At 44.6% G+C, this 22292-nt stretch overlaps 1 protein-coding gene across 3 annotated transcripts in view; it reads left to right on the top strand.

Annotated features, from left to right (window-relative positions):
* The window catches only part of MACROD2 (mono-ADP ribosylhydrolase 2), a 2798553-nt gene that overhangs the window by 2627603 nt on the left and 148658 nt on the right, over positions 1-22292 (top strand). For all 3 annotated transcript variants that reach the window (XM_073672205.1, XM_073672203.1, XM_073672204.1), the window contains exon 16: positions 11609-11683. In XM_073672205.1, coding sequence (XP_073528306.1) covers positions 11609-11683 — 75 coding nt within the window. The remainder of the gene's footprint in view (positions 1-11608; positions 11684-22292) is intronic.

The raw sequence follows: 22292 nt of genomic DNA, 5'->3' as shown, positions 1-22292 counted from the left end.
AGATGGTGCCCACCTTTTATACTCCCTTCTCAATGCACCCAGGAACTGCTTCCTCCCTGCTCCTGCACTACAGGGTTCCCCTTCCTCAGTGTTCCCTCCCCCCACTCCAGCCAGGGACAGGGACTGTCGTGCCCATCTCAGGGGCATATTGGTTGCCCTGCCCCACGGCAATGTGGTGTAATGCATGCAGGTGTCGGGTCCTGATCCACACTCCATCCTTACCTGAGAGTGAGATATCACACCTCTGGGTGAGGTGCAATACGTCTTTAGCAACCGAGCCCTCAGGGTGCTACAGTTCCATTTATCTTCAGCCTAGGTGACGTATTGCGATACAGGGCCGTGATTTTGGCTATAAAAGGGTCCCCTAGACCCCTACCCCAAGCTTTTTAAGAGAATCATATATGGCGTGCCAGGAGACTCTATGGAATGCTTTCTCAGCATCCAACGAGAGTATCTAATTACAAATTTTTAACTGCATCTAGCCCAGGAAATACTTTGTGCCTAGTAGCAGTGTCTGCTAGTAAGCGGATTATCCCGGCTGTTAAGCAAGCTGCACCACCTCTAGTTTAGACACTTAATTTTTTCAAAGGAAATGCTTCGGGACCATGGGATACTTAGTGAAGAGCATCAGGAGGCACCCCAAGGCATAGGGGCTGGGACTGGCAGTAGGATGCCTTGCGGTGGACAGCCGAGCTCGATCCTTATAAAAGCTTTTTAACTGCAGCAGCTTTAGTGGACGCTACTGGAGCTGGAATTACCGCGGCTGCTGGCATGAGACTTGCCCTCCAATAGATCCTTGTAAATGGATTTAAAGTGTATTCGTTCAAATTAGAGAGACAATTTAAATTAAAAAGCTTAGAGCTGCCTCCACCACAGGGGGGCTCGCTCGACCCACCAGCGGACAGGCACCAGTATTGGGAGAGGGGGGCTGGCCGTCAGGGTTCACCGCGGCTCTGGCACAAACCCGGCGACACGGAGGTGGCACGGGCAGGAGCGGACTGGCCGTGTCGGCTTCTCACTTTTTGGATTTTAGAAGGGCATGACATGCCTATATCTGTGTCTCCCCCTCCTTTTACTCCTCCACCTCTTTTATTTTCGCATGACTATATGTACTTGTCACTTTTCCATGTGTTAGTTATGTCTTCTGAGCAGTTTGTCAGCTTTTGGACACCTTTGAAGGTGTTTTCTATGTGTTTCTATGTGTTTTTGTTTGCCTGCCATTGGTTTTAACGGTGTTCGAAGGTGTTCGACGAACAGTTCGACGAACACACGGGTGTTCGACGAACCGAACCGAACTCGAACACTACGGGGGTGGCTCAACACTAATTATGTTCAACAAGGCAAGAGATACCCAAGACAATCGGTGTGGGAAGATTGTCCAGAACATAGCAAGGGATTATTTCACAATTAACTGACCCCACCCTCAGTTTTACATTATGTACAATCTGAGTAAATGCTTTCTGTGCAAGTGGCGCCAAGTCAATGGCAAAGATGGAAATAGATTCAGCTAAAGCACAGCAAGCAAGACCATGAGTTTTCACAAACTCAACATCAACCATGCTGACTCCGGCTCCACTGTCAACAAACACAGAATTTTTCTCGGTTTTGCTCTCTAGCACAACGCCTTTTTTCTTTCGGATCTCTGGGAAGATGTATGATGTAGAGACACCCCCTAACTGCATGGGTTCCTCCACCTCCCCCAGTACTGGCTCAACCCCAGACTGCTTCCCTGGCAGAGATGCGCAACCCCGACAAGAAGGTCCCGGAGGAGGTGGTCTCACCCGACTTTCCCGAAGGCGTCTATCAAGACTTATGGCCAACGACATGGCAGCCTCCAAGGACTGAGGGGTTTCATTTACTGCCAAGGCATCTTTCAACCTCTAAGTAAGCCCCTCACAAAATTGACTTCTAACGGCTGAGTCATTCCATTTGGAATCCGTTGCCCATCTACGGAATTCCGAACTGTACGTTTCCACTGACCAACTCCCCTGCTGAAGGTGACGTAGCCTAGACTCAGGCAAGGCGACTTGGTCAGGGTCATCATAGATAATGGCCAAAGCCCCGAAAAACCCCTCCACAGACTGGAGACAAACCGAGTCCTGCGGTAACGAAAACACCTATGACTGAGGATCTCCCTGCAATAGAGAGATCACAATACCAACCCGTTGCTCCTCATTACCGGAGGAGTAAGGACGAAGTTTGAAATACAATTTGCATGCCTCCTTAAATAAAAAAAACTTGTCCCTACCTCCTGAAAGCCTGTCCAGGAGGGCAACCTTGTGTTCAGGCTGGACAGGCCTATCTCCAGAGACCCCCACATTGGCGACCTGTAACCACTGATGCTGCTGCTGAACCTCACAGCTGAGGTCATTCACCTCCAGAGACAGACGGCGGAACTGCTCTGTGAGCTCTGCAACTGAACCCATACCAAGGGAGAAAGGAAGAAAAAAAAGATTCACGCCCAAAAACACACAAAAGGAAAAAAAAAAAGTCAGTTTTTTCTTTCCCCTTTCAAAACTTGCTCGGCCGGCGATAATGTCACGCAGGGTGTGTGTGGGAAAGACTTAGTGCAACACAGAGGGAAGAGGGAAAGTGAGCCCAGACACTAGTGAAAATGGGAAATGGAGACCTCTTAGTCTGGTCTAGTGTCACCCTGTTTCAACTACAGTCCGTATATTGGCTCTTCACCAATCGCTGCATGCGTGCCTCGCCCTGACTTTCCCTGGCGTATGGCTAAGGCTAGGGAAAGGAGGAGATGAGCACTAGTCAATCTCCACTAAACTGTATAGACAACAAGGGTAGACAAACAGGGGGGGTTGCTTAGCTTTAGATGACTCCAGACAAATGCGCACACTCCCTCAAGCTCCAGAGAGGGCGAAGTACTGCTCTTGCTAAAGCCTCACAAGTAGTAATGAATATCACCGGCACCAACTGCAGGGCGACTGTCTGTCACCTCTCACACACCCATGACACCCATGACCCACAAAAGCTAGTAACATAAAGATATAGGGATAATATGCAGGTTAATAGCATTAGAACACTATCTGGCCACCTTACTGAAAGTGCGGCTACTGGGAGAAAATTAACTTTATTCCTCCCTGGAGCTCATTGGGGCTAGTCACTGCTCAAACACAGTGAGTAGCAGCTGCAAGCACTTTGATTGACATCTCACGATGCAGCACATCTATGCAGAGCTAGCTGTTGATCAAAGTGCTGGGGCATATAGCAGTGCTGTGAGCGATGACTGTAGCCACTCCGGTCATGGCTCTATGACTGAAAGCCGGCAGCTCCTAGGAGGAATAAAGTTCATTTTCTCCCGGTATCTGCGCATTCAGTGTGGTGGCTGGACGTCACTGTAACGCTATTAACCTGCAGATTAACCGCATATCAGCTAGTTAATAGCATTTTGGGACATGACAGATTCACTTTAATGTTATACTTTGAAATACATAGAAACACAATTTCAATACTGTATTGTCCCTATATCAGATATATCCCAAAGATAATTTACAATATCAATAATAATAAGTCTCTGTTCTTATTAGCATTTTATAACCTCTTTCACAGTTTTGTCAACCATTACAGTATACTTCATGGAAAGACTAAAGTAATCTGCAGCACTATTCTTGACATCAAAATACAGGATTCTCAAACCCCAATAAACTCAATAGTTTATCATAATTCACCAGTATCTTTTCATCAATTTGTCCAACATACAGTTAAATTCAAAATTATTCAACCCCCATTGTAAATCAGGTTTACTAGCAAAATTTACAATAAACCACTGAAACAGGAACAGTTAAAATAACTCAACAAAACTAATAACTAAAAAGTGTTTTTTTCCAAAATCGACACAAAATTTTAATGACTACTGCAGTCTCAGAATGAACCAACTTCTGCATGACTAGATTTTTAAGTAGAGCCTCTTTGACAGTTATGACCTGCTGCAACTGTGTTCAGTAAGACACCAGTGTTTGGCAACGTTTTTACAGAATCTTGGTCCATTACCCATAGCCCATTCCCCATCGGTTATGTCCTCCTGTTTTAAAATATTCTTTGATTTGCATGTTGCAATCACCTTCATGCAAACATGAAATATATAAAACTTGATTTGCATTATTGCTTTAGAAAATATGAAAAAATTTGAATGCTTAGCAAATAAATTGACCAATTCATGTGTGCCTAGTAGCCACGATAAGGCTACATTTATATGGGCAGGTAGGATCCTGCTGTGACGGCCTTTCCAGAATCTTTTAGGACTCCTCCTGAAACCAAGCCCTGGTGAACTATGAGGTATGCATGGAATGATTATCCTGTTGGAAGGACCAAGGACACTTTAACTTCAACTTCCGCACAGAAGACAAGATGTCTTTTCCTAGAATTCCGTGATTCTTGATTAAATCCATCTTACCCTCCATATGCTGCGTGTTTCCAGTAGCAGAAGAAGAAAATCTGTGCCAGAGAATCACCAAGCTCCCACCCCCGTGGAGAGGGTGTTCTTTTTTGCCTAATTTTTCCTCCTCCAGATAACAAGTATAGTTAATTCATAGGCTCAAAAAGTTCTAGTTTTGTTTTATCATTTCACAAAACCAAATTCCAAAACTTCAGTGGCTTACTTATATGGTTTGGTGCATGTTGGAGCCAACTTTTTTGGTCTTTTGGGTCAATAGACGTTTACTACTTGGAGTTCAGACATGGAGAGCTTCAGCATTTAATATACACTTCACTGTGCAAACTAGAACCTCAGTGCCTGCTGCTACCAAATCTTGCAGCAGGTCTTTTGCAGCCACTAGAGTGTTTTTGATAAACTGTGTCCTCAGGAATCTGGTGGCAGCCAGTGAGTGCTTCCTCTTTTTGCAATGTTCAAGTAGTATAGCCAGTGTTCCTTTATTTATTATGCTTGCTTATATAGCGCCATCATATTCAGCAGCGCTTTGCTGACATTAACATCACTGTCCTCACTGGGACTCACAATCTAAATTCCCTATCAGTATGTGTTTGGAGTGTGGAAGGAAACCATAGAAAACACACACAAACACGAGAGTAATACACAAACTCCATTTTTGATGATGTCCTTGGTGGGATTTAGATTTTGGACTCTGTAGCTTCTAACTTTATTTTTTGGAACATTCAATGCCTTTGCTATCTTCTTGTAACATTGTCCTGGTTTGTGCAAGGCAATGAACTCTACTGTTTACTTTTTGGACCACACTCTTAACAACCCAAGAATATTAATGAATTGGGGTTTAAGGAGGTTGTCTACAACTTTTATCATTAGGATAGGTCATCAATGTCTGATTGGCTGGGGTCTGACATATGGCACCCCCGACGATCAGCTGTTACAAGTGACGGCGGCCGCCGACTGGAAGTACTCACTTGCGGAGCTGATCCACCTACTTGTAGTGGCTGGGGCTTGGTGCTGCACATCCACCTCCTATTGATTTGAATAGGAGGTGGATGTGCATTGCCAAGCCCCGGCCACTACAAGTAGACGGCCAGCTCCGTATGTGAGTACTTCCGGCAAGTGACCGCCGCAACCATAACTGCTGATCTGCGGGGGTGCCGGGTGTTGGACCCTTGCCGATCAGACATTGATGACCTTAAGGATAGGCCATCAATGTAAAAGTAGTGAACAACCTCTTTAAGTTAAGATTCTTTGAAAATGCCGCCAGAAGCTGGTGTCTGGCTATCAGGGCCGGCTCCATGTTTTTGTGGACCCTGGGCGATTGAGTCTCAGGGGGCCCCTTTAACACATACCACGATTCATGATGCACAGATACGAAGAAGAAATATATATATATAGTACAATGCCGAAGATTTCACTTCTTACATTACATATATCTATTCTAAATTCTACAATAGCTCAGAAACCGGCGAATTCTCTCAACGCACAGTGCAGACCGGACAGTATAATCCTCCATACAGTATTATGGGCCCCATATATTGCTCCATACGAAATATTGGTCCCCATGTAACGCTCCATACAGGATACTGGTCCCCATATAACACTCCATTCAGGATACTGGTCCCCTTATAACGCTCCATCCAGGATACTGGTCCCCATATAATGCTCCATACAGGATACTGGTCCCCATATAATGCTCCATACAGGATACTGGTCCCCATATAACGCTCCATACAGGATACAGGTCCCCATATAACGCTCCATACAGGATACTGGTCCCCATATAATGCTCCATACAGGATACTGGTCCCCATATAACACTCCATACAGAATACTGGCCCCCATATAACAATCCATACAGGATACTGTCCCCCTTATAACGCTCCATACAGAATACTGGCCCCCACATAATGCCCTATGCAGGATGTAATCTCTCCCCCCATATAATGCCCCATGCAGGATGTCACCCCTCCATATAATGCCCCAAGCAGGATGTCACCTCTTCCCCATATAATGCCCCAAGCAGAATGTCACCTCTGCCCCCCATATAATGCCCCATGCAGGATGTCACCTCTCCCCCTCATATAATTCCCTATGCAGGATGTCACCTCTCCCCCCCTTATAATGCCCCAAGCAGGATGTCACCTCTCCCCCCCCATATAATGCCCCATGCAGGATGTCACCTCTCCCCCTCATATAATTCCCTATGCAGGAAGTCACCTCTCCCCCCATATAATGCCCTATGCATTATGTCACTTGTTCCCTCCCCATATAATGCCCCATGCAGGATGTCACCTCTCCCCCCCATATAATGCCCCATGCAGGATGTCACTTGTTATCCCCCCCATATAATGCCCCATGCAGGATATCACTTGTTCCCCCCCCATGTAATGCCCCATGCAGGATGTCACTTGTTCCCCCCCACCATATAATGCCCCATGCAGGATGTCACTTCCCCCCCCCCACCATATAATGCCCCATGCCTCCATACATATAAAAAAAAATCAAATATTCACCTCACTTCCTATCTGCTGCCTCTGCTCCGGAGCCTCACCCGTGCCGGCGTCTTCCCGCTCTGCGCTGCCTGTGACGGCTCAGGAGAGAGCGCGGTGTAAAGACGTCACCTCGCCCTCTGACCTGAGATGTCACAGTGCAGCAGCCACAGAAGAGACCGGAGCTGCTGCGGAGGCACGGGGAGAGGTAAGTATTGTGCAGGGGAGGGAGCGCTGCCACAGGCACCGCACCGCTCACAGGTCCCATAGCACGCCGGGGTGCCCGATGGTGAGTGGCCCCCCCCCCGCCTGCTCAGGGCCCCGGCACTTGCCTGAGTGCGCCGGGTGCTGACGCCGGCCCTGCTGGCTGTGCATCACGTTTGCAGCAGGTCATAACAGCCAAAGGTAATCTACTAAATACTAAAGTGCTTGTCATAAAGGGGTTGAATAATTCTGAGACTAAAGTAGTCATTGGAAGTTACATTTTCTGTTGAATTTGGAGAAACCACTAGTTAGCTTAGCTGCGTTGAGCTGTTTATATTGTTCTTGTTTGATCAATTTATTGCAAACGGTAGAATGTTTTTTGCCCATAATCTAATTTGCAAAGGGGGTTGAAAAATGTGATTGCAACTGCAACTGCAAGGTAGTAAACTGAAAGGCATCGTCTTACAGTTCACAAGACACATGGGAGAGATATCTGTGTTTTTTAATCGCATATAATAGAGAAATACAGGTTTTCAATGGATTTCTGTTGCTAGATACCTATTTTGTGATTGCTGGTGTTATGTATGTCAGACCCATTTAAAAGCACTATTGAATACACTGTGTTCCAAATTATTATGCAAATAATATTTTCTCAGATTTTCCCAAATTACCTATATGAATTGCAGTCATTGTAATTTTCCAGTCAAATAACTATTAGAGTACAATTGAAAGGTTTTTGTACAAATTGCCTATGATAACAGTATGTTTTTAAAAAAATAAAAAACTCAAACTGCATGTTCCAAATTATTATGCACAGCAGAGTTTTCAACCTTTTCATTTTAATAAAGAACAAAAAAATTGACATTTTTGAAATTATAAGCATTAGCAGGTTATTACAAACTGAAATCAAACAGTTTTCAACTCAAAACTTTATTCTAGGTGAGTTACATTTGCACATAGGACCCCTTGTTCGAAAGGAGCTTCTGAACTCTCTCGTCCATTGAATTTGTCAGGTTTTGGATGGTTTCTGCTTCAATTGTTTTGCATGAGGACAGAATACCCTCCCAGAGCTGTTGCTTAGATGTGAACTGCCTCCCGCCATCATAGACACTCCTTTTGATGATGCTCCAGAGGTTCTCAATGCGGTTGAGGTCAGGGGAGCATGGGTCCAACACCATAAGTTTGTCCCCTTTTATGCCCATAGCAGCCAGAGATGCAGATGTGTTATGTGCAGCATGAGACGGGGCATTATCATGCATGAAAATGATCTTGCTGCGGAATGCACGGTTCTTCTTCTAGAACCATGGCAGGAAGTGCTGTTTGAGAAACTCAACATACATTATGGAGTTCATCTTTACCCCTTCAGGGATCCTAAAAGGGCCGACAATCTCTCTCCCCATGATTCCAGCCCAAAACATTACTCCACCTCCTCCTTGTTAGCGCTGTAGCCGTGTTTGCATGGGGTGTCCATCAACCAGCCATCCTCCACTCCATCCATCTGGACCATCGAGATCATTTCATGCATGATAATGCCCCGTCTCATGCTGCACATAACACATCTGCATCTCTGGCTGCTATGAGCATAAAAGGGGACAAACTTATGGTGTGGCACCCATGCTCCCCTGACCTCAACCCCATTGAGAACCTCTGGAGCATCATCAAAAGGAGTGTCTATGATGGCGGGAGGCAGTTCATATCTAAGCAGCAGCTCTGGGAGGGTATTCTGTCCTCATGCAAAACAATTAAAGCAGAAACCATCCAAAACCTGACAAATTCAATGGACGAGAGAGTTCAGAAGCTCTTTTCGAACAAGGGGTCCTATGTGCAAATGTAACAACACCTAGAATAAAGTTTTGAGTTGAAAACTGTTTGATTTCAGTTTGTAATAACCTGCTAATGCTTATAATTTCAAAAATGACCATTTTTTTGTTCTTTATTAAAATGAAAAGGTTGAAAACTCTGCAGTGCATAATAATTTGGAACATGCATTTTGAGTGCAGTTTGAGTTTTTTATTTTTTTAAAAATATACTGTTATCATAGGCAGTTTGTACAAAAACCTTTCAATTGTACTCTAATAGTTATTTCAGGAATATTGACCCAACAAATCATGAAGAGACTCTAGTATTCTAAAAATATCATTTTATTGAAAAAATTTTATTTTTTAAAAAAATATACACATAATAAACAAACAGGGAATCTAAAAACCGTCAAAACGGCAGATCCATATACAAAGAAAGTAGGGTTTTATTTATAGCAGCACATAGTAACATTGGATAATATATAAGAGGTCTTATAGCTCCTTTGCCCAAAGAAAATAGTCCAAAGCTACAAAAATTGTGTTTTCATCCTCTATGGGGTTAATCTATATAGAAATTATCATTCTAGGCAAAGTGACAAGGCCTACTATAGAAAAATGCCATTATATAAAAATTAACTCCACAATTTTTATATAATGGCATTTTTCTATAGTAGGCCTTGTCACTTTGCCTAGAATGATCATTTCTATATAGATTAACCCCATAGAGGATGAAAACACAATTTTTGTAGCTTTGGACTATTTTCTTTGGGCAAAGGAGCTATAAGACCTCTTATATATTATCCAATGTTACTATGTGCTGCTATAAATAAAACCCTACTTTCTTTGTATATGGATCTGCCGTTTTGACGGTTTTTAGATTCCCTGCTTGTTTATTATGTGTATATTTTTTAAAAAAATAAAATTTTTTCAATAAAATGATATTTTTAGAATACTAGAGTCTCTTCATGATTTGTTGGGTCAATATTCCTGGACTCAACATAGTGTTGTTGTATGAATTGCTCTTTGAAGAGTATATATTGTTTTGGATATTGGTGATTATTCTAATAGTTATTTGACTGGAAAATTACAATGACTGCAATTCATATAGGTAATTTGGGAAAATCTGAGAAAATATTATTTGCATAATAATTTGGTACACAGTGTATTAACAAGTAGACAAAAGGAGAGTGGACCTAACAGCGGAATGGCTATTATAGGACCAAAAGCAAATTTTTGTCCAGAAAACAAGCGGTTTATATATACAATGAAAAAAAGCTTTTTCAGTCACACACTCAATATAGCAGCCAATACAGAGATAAAATGGAGTGATGCACCTAGGGGAATGGATAAATGAATTAAATGAAATCATTTAAGAGATGGCTTTAACCAGTTCAGGTTGTGTGCGGGCCATCGGCTATAGATACTGGTATGATATACTTATATGGCATAAGTCACTTTCAACAATGAGATTTCAAAACACATTTGAGCTGTAAACAGGAGTATATCTAATGGTTCAATGGTTCAGAGCAATGAGTTCCAAAGGATGAGTTCAGAACGGGAGAAGTCTGGAAGAAGGGAGGGAGTGCATGTAATAAGGAAGCCGGTGAGCTGTGGATTATTGAGTGAATCAAGAATGAGTAGATTGATAGACGGAGATGAAATGTAGGAAGGTGCAGCACGGTGGAGAGCTTTGTATTGTAGTTAGAGAGTTTTATATTTAACTCGAGACAGTCTAGCATTTCGGATGTTGTTAAAGTACTAGTGTAAGGAATAAACGTCTTCATTAATTATAATGTGGTCCATTCGCTCAAGTTGCACAAACTGTTTGATGGTTGCTACAATGGAGTCCAGAGGCTGAGGTCTTCTTTGATCTTCACCCATTGACCATGAAGGGAGATGTGAGTTTTCCTACAGGAGGATTGCCAGGTTATATTCACCAAATTAATCAGTTTAACAGTGATATCGCTCATGGAACCGTGGCATGGACAAGAGGCATCATCACAAAAACAAATGTGGACAAAAAATGGAGCCAAGGTCCACACTGGAAGTGGAGAAAAAGGCGCACAACTGAGGAGCAAGGCAAGAGGGTAGTTGGGAACAAGGCTGAGGTCAGGATCAGTAATAATCAGTAGAAGAATTTGTAAAAAGTGTCAGAATAGGCTAAACCTCAAACACCAGGCAGGACATGGCAGAACATTTACCACTTAAAATGGCTAACTTGACCTCCTGATCAGGCACTAGCTGTTTTAGCAATTTAACAACAAAATAGATCTAAATCAGTAAAGCTGTTGCTCAAATAAGCAGGGCCAAAGCTAAGACCAGAAACTGAAGCAGAAGAGGAAAAACCATCTCATTTCCTAGCAAGAGGATGAGGCAGGAGCGCAACGTTGGAGTCGGGCAAATTAAGTAGCACTGTAGTTCCATATGGTTGTATTGCGTTTCCTGTCACCATACTCACTAAGATTATAGGTTAGAAACTGAACTAAAAGGCGCTCCTTCTTATACAAAGGGAGGCAGATATATTTCCCACACAAAGAATGGAAGTGATATGGAATTATGATCTAAAGAATTGAAGAAGTGCTGGTAACTTCAGTAGCGTGGCTATGAATATTGATCTGCCCCGCAAGAAATACTGCATTGATTGACTAAACTTGAATTAAATTAGAAATTTATGACTTAAATATCCAGCATTTGTGTTTATTTTTTAGCCAATGAATCTTGTGCGGAGACAGACAATGGAGAAGGATTCACACCAGAAATTACCAGCTGTAACAAAGATTCAGGTCAGTTGATATGTGTATTCTGTTAATAGAAAATATGTCATTTCACAGGTTGTCATGGGATTGATTGATTTAAATTATTATCATATGGATGTGGGTGATTGCAATCTCTACGGAGCTGCGGAATCTGAAAGAAAAAGCAAATAAGTTAAATAAAGTAATATATCCAGACATTAGAGTTTTAAGGAGCATATTCTGGAACATTCCTCGGAAAACAGTTCCCATAGTTTGGAGGCATTTTGTACAGTTTAAAAATTTCACATTTAATTTTACGTTTAAGAGTAGTGGGAATTTACATCATTATTAAGGGCGGATGCACAGAGCCAGGTTGCGAGACAAATAGTTGTATAGTTTTTGTTGTTCTGTTATATTACTGAAGTTATTTAGTTTCTGAGTTGTATTCCAGTACTTGTGTGATTTTTGTTGTTGTTGTGTTCTATTGTGTTCTATTTCTATAGTTGTGCATTTTTTTTAATTGTGTCATTTCTGTTAGTTTTATTCTATTCCTATAGTTGTGAAGTTTTTGTAGAAGTGTTCTTATCCAGTAGTTGTGTAGTTTTTCTAGTTGTGTTCTATTCCTGTAGTTGTATTCTATTCCTGTAGTTGTGTAGTTTCTGTAACTGTGTTCTATTTCTGTAGTTTCTTTAGCTGTGATCTATTCCTGCAAATCATGTACTTTCTGTTATTGTGTTCTATACCTGTAGTTTTTTATTTTTTTTATTTTTTGTATTCACTTTACTCACCTATATAGCGCCATTAATTCCACAGCGCTTTACAGACATTATCGGCACTGTCCCCATTAGGGCTCACAATCTACATTCCCTATCAGTATGTCTTTGGAGTGTAGGAGGAAACCGGAGAACCCGGAGGAAACCCACGCAAACACGGGGAGAACATACAAACTCCTTGCAGATGTTGTCCTTGGTGGGATTTGAACCCAGGACCCCAGCGCTGCAAGGCTGCAGTGCTAACCACTGAGCCACCATGCTGCCCACAGTTGTGCAGCTTCTGTAGTTTTGTTCTATTTCTATAGTTTTGCAGTTTCTGTTGTGTTCTGTTCCTGTAGTTCTGTAGTTTTTGTACTTGTGTTCTCTTCTTGTAGGTGTATAGTTTTGGTAGTTGTGTTATATTCCTGCAATTATGTATTTTCTGTTGTTATGTTCTATATCTATAGTCTTGTGTTCAATTCCTATAGCTGTAATTGTGTTCTTCCTTTAGTTTCTGTTGTTGTATTTTATTCCTGTAGTTGTGAATTTTCTGTAGTTGTGTTCTGTTCCAGTAGTTATGTAATTTTTGGTGTTGTGTTCTATTCCTGTAGCTGTGTAGTTTCTGTAATCATGTTCTATTCCTGTAGTTTGTTGTTGTGTAGTTCCTGTAGTTGTGTTCTATTTCTATAGTTTTGTAGTTTCTGTTGTTGTGTTCTATTCCTGTAGTTGTGTAGTTTATGTAGCTGTGTTGTTTTCCTGTAGTTGTGTAGTTTATGTAGCTGTGTTGTATTCCTGTAGTTGTCTAGTTTCTGTAGCTGTGTTGTATTCCTGCAGCTGTGTAGTTTCTGTAGCTGTGTTCTATTCCTATGAAAATTTAAATTGAATCTTCCAGTTAATATTGAATGCTAGACAAAGTGGTTGCAGATCCCAACCTCTCATCCCACAAACCTTACTCATAAATGTACACTTGGTCTGTTAGGGTAATGGGAAGCACCCCTATATACAGGGTGATTCTGAAGAAGGCAACCTACATTGTAACCCAAGTAACTGGAGGTAAATGGGTAAATCGCACAGTGCAAAAATAATGATAAATAATGAAGGGTATTTAGTTAACATAATTTTGATTAAAATAATGTAAAAGCTATCCCGCCACGTCACAGCAACCCTTATGGGACAGTCCTAACTCTAATATTAAAACCTTACCATTTGTCAAGTGACATACGTATGGATAAGGGCTGAGAGACTGACCCCCTAGTAGAAGCATAGACCTGAGGCAGAATGAACATTTCAGCTCAGACAAAGGGCGGCCACACCCTTAAATGTACAAAATTATCGAAACTTTGTATTTTTACTCATGAATACAATTAATCTTTAACATTGCAAATAGCAAATCTCATTCTCACTCCACCCCACTGGTTCAACTGGCTTTGTTGACGTGACATCAGCAGAATCACTGGCAGGAGTGGTCTGTGACCGCACTGAGACGGCACAAATTGGCGCCGGGCACAACAGGCGCCTGTTAGTTCTTAGACTCATAGTAAAAAAAAAATGTAAATTGTCCTGGATAACCTCTTTAATGATATTTTCCTTTAATTTATATAAAATATCCTGGCTGAGTCAATTATACAAAACATATCATCCGATAAGTCAACCATGAGGAAAACAGTGAGAAATTATTTTGTCACATTAGTGGAGTAATGCAGTCTGTATTCATTAATATAAGTAAATAATGATGATATTGATTTTTGGGACCATGAAAAAGGATGCAGATTGTATCCATGTATAAATATGTGGAGGGAATTGCTGTTTAAAACCTGAGGAGAATAATAGTTGATGGTTTAGAGTCTGTATAACTAAAAATGTGACTATTTATTCAGAGCGACAAGCTTTAGTGCAAGAAAAATCAAAGTCTCTAATGTTAATCCTGCTACATAATGTATCCGTATCGATCCCAGCCCTCCCTATAATGCAAACAAAGCTGCAGCTAAGCATTCTTACTGAAAATACGGACCTGTGTACGGCTGCCAATTTGTTGACTGCAGCATTAGCAGATTGATTCCAGATATCACAAAGTGATAGCTGCTTTCTTTTCAGATCACCAGATGGATATATTGTATCTTTAGGAATCTAAATCAACTTGCCTTGTAAAAGTTAAAAATTACATATCGTGGGGAGCTTATTAAAGGGTGTTTGCTGGGCAGCGCAGTGGGTCTTGGGTTCAAAACCCACCAAGGACAACATCTGCAAGGAGTTTGTATGTTCTCCACGTGTTTACGTGGGTTTCCTCCGGGTACTCCAGTTTCCTCCCACACCCCTAAGACATATTGATAGGGAATCCAGATTGTGAGCCCCAATGGGGACAGCGCCGATAGTGTCTGTAAAGCGCTGTGGAATTAATGGCGCTATATAAGCGAGTAAAATATATTAATTCATTTTAAAAAAAATCTCCGGCGCTAAACCCGCATGTTACCTGGCACACGACAGCTGATCTCTACAGCAGTCATGTGCCCCTAACAGCTGTGGGTGGAATCTAGTTAAATGTTGCTGTCAATCTCTGACAGCGGCATTTAACATGACTGCGGCAGAAGGACATCATAATCCCACCCATCGGCGCCCGTGTCACATGACTGCGGAGTGGCATTGTCAGGATGCTATGAGCGCCGCTCAGCGGTCAGCGCGCATAGCAAGTGAGCATTTCTGCACAGGCGATCAGATAATGGCCTCCCTTTCGCCCCATTCAAAATAAAACAATAAAAAAAATTAAATATACACATATTTGATATCGCTGCGTTCAGAATCGCCCAATCTATTATTATATAAAAAGAATTAATCGGATTGGTAAAAAAAGTTATGTCTCTGAGAAGAAGTGGAGTAAATAACAAAAACAGAAAAACCCAAGGTCATTAAGGGGTTAAAGAAGCACTCCAATCTATGTTTTTTATGTAATGTGTGTATATATGAATGTAATGTAGTGTGAGTGTATTAATATACTCACCTAATGCTCTGTGCCCACGATGCGGATATAATGTATTTCCACAGCGGTATTTCCTCCGCGGAAATGCATCAAAATCGCTTGTTAAGATGTCTGCCGTGTTTCCCAATGTTATTCCGCATGTGTTGTGCACATGCTGCGGAAATTTTCGCTGCAGATTATCATTGCGGAAAAATCCGCAGCACAACTATTTCTTGTGCGATTTTGCGGCGAAATCGCCGCCATTGACTTGCATTGAACCACATAACATCCGCATGTATGTGGAGAGGTACGTATGAATATATTTTTTTTATTTTTTACTTTATTATTCTTTTTTTTTTTTTACTATAGGTGCAGTATTTTAAGCAGAAATCTCAATCACACAATATAAATCCATGCCGGTTGCATGGATTTATATTGTGTGACCAACTTGTCAAGCAGTTTTCCAAGTGATGCTCAAAATCGCTTGGAAAAGCTCTTGAAAAAACGCATGCGAAAACGCTGAATAAACGCTTCTCCCTGGCAGAAAAAACGCATGTAAAATCTGCATGCGTTTTTTCTGCCAGGGAGAGGAAAAAACGCTCTGGAAATTTCTGCTTAAATTCTTCATCGTGTGCACATACCCTAAAACTCCTCTCTCCGGAGTCCAGCGCCATTCTCCATGAAGTTATCACTTTGCAGAGACTCCCCGGGTCATCCTGCGCTCTGCGTCACCTGGAAGTGGCTTTTACAATGTAAACCTACGGAGGGGTCATGGACTTTCATTGTGCATGAGACTTAGGGCTCACGCATGGAGCATAGAGTGAGCTGAATAATTGCAATTGTGGTGACGTCACTGCGAAGCAGAGCGGCGCTGAACACCGGAGAGAGGTGAGTATATTAATACACTCACACTACATTAAATGCACATATACACTTTTAATAAAAAAATAGATGGGAGTGCTTCTTTAAGAATACTCATAAAACTAGTTAATTTAAAGTAAACCTGTAATGTTAAATTTGATGTATGATCAAGCATGTTATAGAGCAGAATGAGCGAAGCATAGCAATATAGTTTCATTGGAAAAGATTAATATACCTTCAATGGCTGTCAGCTGATTGCTCGTTCATCCAACAGCATTTCCTACCAACCATCTCATATTCATGCATGCACAGTTCAGCTGGGCGTGCAGGTGTTTTCAATGGGGAGAGTGGAATAAACTGGTGGTTATACAGCTTAGACACTGCTATTTGATGTCAGCTGAGATTCAAAGGATGGTGTTTTGGCATGCCCAATCTTTTTTTTTTTTTTAACCCAACCTCATATGTCAGGGGACAATAGGGGGCATGATAGTCCTCAGCTTGTCCCACCGAAATCAGCGGGTTTGACTGATTTTGCTCTAATGTGTATTGACATCTTTAGTTGCAATGATTTTTACAGCGGGCAGTGACTGCCAGGTATATCTGTATGAATGTTCACATAAGGGAGGTGGTCAATCCTTGACCAAGAATGCCCAGTGGACCCCCAGTCCATATTTAGCATGAAGGTAAATGAATATGACTCGCCCCCTGGGCCGTGGGGCACTCGGATCCTGGCAATAGGGGAACGATGGGGGTAGTAGTGGCTACCCGGTTCCATGGCTCAGGGTGGTCAGACCAGTGGTAGTCTGCGAAGCGCTGTTGGTGTGTCCGACTACGTCACCCGTGGATTGCGGTCAGTGCGGACCGCCGCTGCCAGGTAGACCGCTGGGGCTGATGATGTATGCAGCTGGGATAGTGTGACTCCCCACGGGTAGAGTACGGCCCCAGGGCAGTATAATGGAAGATGAGGGTGATGGTGTAGGGCGTCCCAGTACCGTTAGTGCTGGAGGAGCAAGGAGCACACAGACAACAGATTGCAGTCCAGGGTCTTTACTAGAACAGGTGAACTGACCCACAAACAGTCCCGGCTAGGAGGGGACTTGGATGTCTGAGAGCAATTGGGAAATTGGCCCTGGTCAGGGTGAGGGTGTAGGCCTACCGTGCTCTCTGCGCTCCTTCTGGCTATCTCCTCCTGGTAGGGTAACAGCCCACGGTCCCGAGCTCACCGTGTCCTCTCGCCCGTATGGTTTGCAACGTGGGTTCCTTTCTACTCCCGGCCTGGTACGGCTCTGCTGGTCCCTCCTGCTGTGGCGGAGCCTCCGGGCTTCTTAGGCCAAGGAACGTACAGTCCCCTGCGGACTGGTTATCTGCTGTAGGACGTGGAATCCTCACAGCCTCAGACACCAAAGTCTGGTAAATTTGGTTCTTTATCTGCCAGGACAGGCGTACTTAACCTCTTGTCCCTGGCTTGTGGCTCTCCTACTGCCACATGTCCTCTTAGGCTACAATACAACTGTCCCTCACTGCTCTAGGACACCTCTCTATCCAGAGACAGGTTATCCAGTTCTCTCTAACCCTGCCCCCAGTTCCAGCTTTTATAGGGGCAGCCTGCTCCCCCTACTGGCCTGTGACAGGAGGTATTGCATGCTAATGTTCCCCTGACCAGAGAACCTCCCCCTTGCTCTCAGACACAGCTTTATTATATTTGTGGCATCCAGGCCAGGGTGACACATTCCCCCCTAGTAGAATTTAGTACTCCGGGACTAAACAGTAAACAAAGATAATATACATGACTATAAAACATTAGTAGACAAACGACGCACAGATTGAGTTCTTAAGTTCACAGCGTGGTCTGTGACTGGGTGTCCATATCACCAATACAATGGGGAGCCTTAACCAGGTGGGGGTCTGTCCTACCCCAAGTCCTTCACAGTCTTAGTTCATTCCTTGGTTAGGCTCCGAACGCAGTCCATACAAAGTCCCGGTAAGAAACTGAAACACACTATTAATAATCATGCAGGTAACTTGGCAAACATTTCAACATTTGGCAACAGGGTTATTTACAGTTTTAGTGCACCCTATATTCTCCAGCGAGCAGGTATCTGCCCCTTTGTGCTCCTGGTTGACCTCCTTAATCCACTGTCTGGTGGTGGACCGACCTGGCTTTCCCCACTACCGTTAGGGGTACAGCTACCAGCTTGGTGTACAGGTAGGGCAGGCAGCTGTCTGCGGGTCCTTTGGCTTACCGCAGGCATGGCAGGCTCACTGTCAGCAGAGGGTTGATTCTCCTGGGCTGCTGGTACAGGCTCTTCTGCCTCTGGAACTGCTTGCTCTTCTTCACCTTCCGGCTCTGGTGTAGGTTGTTGCTGAGCCGGTTGCTGGAAATGCAGGACGGGTACCACTATGGCGTCGTTTATTCGAGTCCAGGACTGAGGAAACTCTCCGAGAACGGTGCTGATCATTTCTTCCTTGTCCTTTGCGGGTTCAAGATCACTTTGATCCTCTTCTGCACTACGGAGTTGCTCGGGGCACCTTTTTAGGTGGTCTCTACTAGTGGTTTCTCCTCCATCCCTGGTGATCACGCACACCTTTGAGTTGTCGTGGTCAGACTGCTGTACGGTGTAGGGTTCCCTTTCCCACTGGTCGTCCAACTTATGTAGCCTTCTCTTTCGCTTCAGGACCTGCTCACCAGGTTCTAGGGGAACAGCAGGGGCGTGTTGGTTGAAGAGTCTTTCTTGCCTTTCTCTCACCTGGGCCAGGCTCTTCTCCACACTCTCCTGTACCTTCTTGTACTGCAGTCGCCTTTCCGTATCCCAGTCCGCATCCGGGGAGGTGTCCTCAGGTGTTAGGACTCCCATGTCCAGGTCCATGGGCAGCTTACCTGGTCTGGCTCGCATCAGGTAAGCCGGGGTGCAGTTTGTAGCTTTCACCGGGATATGGTTGTATAAGTCTATCAGGTCCGGCAGTTTTTCTGGCCACAGGCTGCGTTCCTCCAGGGGCAACGTCTTCAGGAGATCAATGACTATATTGTTCATTTTCTCACACATCCCGTTGTGGGTGGTAAGGCATTGTCCGAATCTTCTTACAGCCATAGAGGTTGCAGAATTCTTGGAAGATTTCAGCTTCGAACGCTGGACCCTGGTCTGTCAGAACTTGTTCTGGTTACCCGTGTGGGTGGCAGAAATATTGCTGGAAGGCTCTGGCCGCCGTTTGGGCTGTCAAGTCCTTTACCGGGACCACCACTAGAAAACGGGAATAGTGGTCCACGATTGTCAGGGCATAGATGTATCCTGACCGGCTTGGAGCCAATTTAACGTGGTCCAGAGCTACTAGCTCAAGAGGCTGCTGGGTGACGATGGGCTTCAAGGGTGCCTTCTGGCTGGTGCGGTCTTTTCTCCTTAAGTTACAAGGGCCACAGTCCCTGCACCACTTCTCTACAGCCCCTCTCATGCCAACCCAAAAGAACCGTCCTCTTAGCAGGAACTCCAGTTTCTTCCAACCGAAGTGCCCCGCTCTGTCATGGTAAGCCCCCAGGACCATAGCTGCATCCCTCCTTGGGATCACGACTTGCCAGGTCAGCTAGTGCATCCAGTGGTTGTCAAGCCTTCTGCACAGCTTGCCTTCGTAGAGGAACAGCTTGCTCTTCTCTTTCCATAGCTGCTTGGCTTCCTCTGGAGCATCCGGATCTATGCGGGCATCTTCCTGGGTCAGCAGATCTTTCACCAGGCGGATTGCAGGGTCACTATCTTGGGTCTTGGCCCAGCTATGGTGAGGTAGGGGATTGATCATAACGGTGGTTAAATCTTCCTCCTTCACGCGGTGGGAGTATTGAGCGGTTCCATACCGGTGAAACGCGGGGAGTTCTTCGTCACCTTCGGGTAAGTGAGGCATTCTTGACAGGGCGTCAGCGTTGGCATTGGTTTTGCCTGCCCGGTACTTGATCACGTAGTCATAATTGGAGAGACGGGCCATCCACCGCTGTTCCAGGGCACCAAGTTTTGCACTGTCTAGGTGTGTTAACGGGTTGTTGTCCGTGTACACAGTGAACTTTGCGGAGGCCAGGTAATGCTTGAAGCGTTCCGTTACGGCCCACACCACCGCCAAGAATTCTAGCTTGAAGGAGCTGTAATTCTCCGGGTTCCTCTCGGTGGGCCTCAGCTTCCGGCTGGCGTACGCGATCACTCTTTCTCTGCCCTGTTGGTTTTGTGACAGTACGGCTCCCAGTCCCACATTACTGGCGTCGGTGTGGAGAATAAAAGGCTGGCCATAATCAGGGTAGGCCAGGATCTCATCCCCTGTGAGGGCCATCTTCAACTGGCGGAAGGACTCCTCTTCCGGTTTATCCCCACTTGAAGGGTGGCTTTTGGCTTCTGGACTTAGACTGTCCTATCAGGAGGTCCTGCATAGGAGCTGCCATCTTAGTGAACCCGGGGATGAACCTTCGGTAGTAGCCTACCAACCCGAGGAACTGCCTCGCTTCTTTGATGTTCGAGGGGCTTGGCCAGCTCTTGATTGCCGTGACCTTGTCAGGGTCGGGGGCTACTCCTTCCGCACTTACCACGTGCCCTAGGTACTGGACCTTCAGTTTCAGCAGGTGACACTTCGATGGTTTCACCTTCAGGCCATAGCCTGCCAGGGCTTCGAACACCTCGGCCAGGTGCTTTAGATGGTCCTTGTAAGTCTTCGAATAGACGATCACGTCGTCTAGGTAAAGGAGGACCGTCTCGAAGTTTCGGTGCCCTAAACAGCATTCCATCAGCCTCTGGAAGGTCCCTGGTGCGTTGCAGAGCCCAAAGGGCATACAGTTGAACTCGCTCAGTCCCATCGGGGTGGTGAAGGCGGTCTTCTCCTTGTCAGCCTCTGCCACAGGAACCTGCCAGTACCCGCTAGTAAGGTCCAAAGTAGAAAAGAAGTTAGCTGATTTTAGTGCGGCTAAAGACTCCTCTATTCTAGGCAGCGGATATGCGTCTTTGTGGGTGATGCGGTTGATTTGTCTATAGTTCACAAATATTCTCATGGTGCCGTCTTTCTTTTTTACCAGAACCAAGGGGGCTGCCCAGGGGCCACAGCTATCTCTAATGACCCCAGCTTCTTTCATTTCCCTCAGCATGCCCTTTGCGTTCTGATAATGTGCAGGGGGTACAGGTCTGTGTCTCTCTTTTATTGGTGGGTGGCTCCCCGTGGGAATATGGTGTTCTATCCCTTTTACTCTGCCGAAGTCTAGCGGGTGCTTACTAAAAATTCTCTCGTACTCCTGGACCACCCGGTAGACTCCTTGCTTTTGGTGCAGGGGAGTGGAGTCAGCACCGACATGGAGTTTCTGGCACCAGTCCTCCTTTTGTTTCTGGGAGCCATTACCCTCCGCCTGTGGAGATGGAGACAAGGGTTCCACGGCCCTGATAGCTTTGTGCTCAACAGCAAACAGTTTGGCAAGTGTAGCGTACCTGGGTAAGTGTACCTCCCTCTCCCCAATGTTGAGGATGCGGACGGGCACCCTCCCATGACAGACATCAACCACCCCCTGGGCTGTCAAAATGGTGGGCCTGCTGTCCGAGTACTCGGGTTCTACCATGGCTTGGTAGTCTCTACCTCTCAACCCGATTGCAGTCCGACACCAGATCATCATTTCGCTTTTGGGAGGCATGGAAATGGGGAACGGATCACTCAGTCTTACGCTACCGATCTCACCACCAGACAGTTTTACCTGCTGCCGTCTCATCAGGGCTTTTATCTCCTTGTTGAGGACTCTCTGTTGGCTGGAACTAGCATTCACCGCCACCTGTTGTAGAATTACAATTACCTCTGAAAGACAATTTTCAATCACGTTAGTACCCACAGTTATTTTAGGGTGACTTTCACGACGGTCAATGTCCACAATAATCACTCCCTGTGCCGGTAGTTCAACTTTACCAATTTTAATGGTCATCTCCTTGAACCCCATCTGCGGCACGGGTAAGCCATTACTGGTGATGATGCTCAAGTTACTGTCTGGATACCGTGTGATATCAGCATCAGTCCAATACTGCTTAAAAAGTACATAAGGGATAGTGGTTACTTGCGACCCAGTATCCAGCAAGGCGCTCATGGGGATACC

Source organism: Phyllobates terribilis, unplaced genomic scaffold, assembly GCF_046119375.1.
Source record: "Phyllobates terribilis strain yellow unplaced genomic scaffold, ASM4611937v1 Scaffold_3__8_contigs__length_932513732, whole genome shotgun sequence".
Taxonomy (NCBI): Eukaryota; Metazoa; Chordata; class Amphibia; order Anura; family Dendrobatidae; genus Phyllobates; species Phyllobates terribilis.
This window is presented reverse-complemented; position numbering and strand designations above follow the sequence as displayed.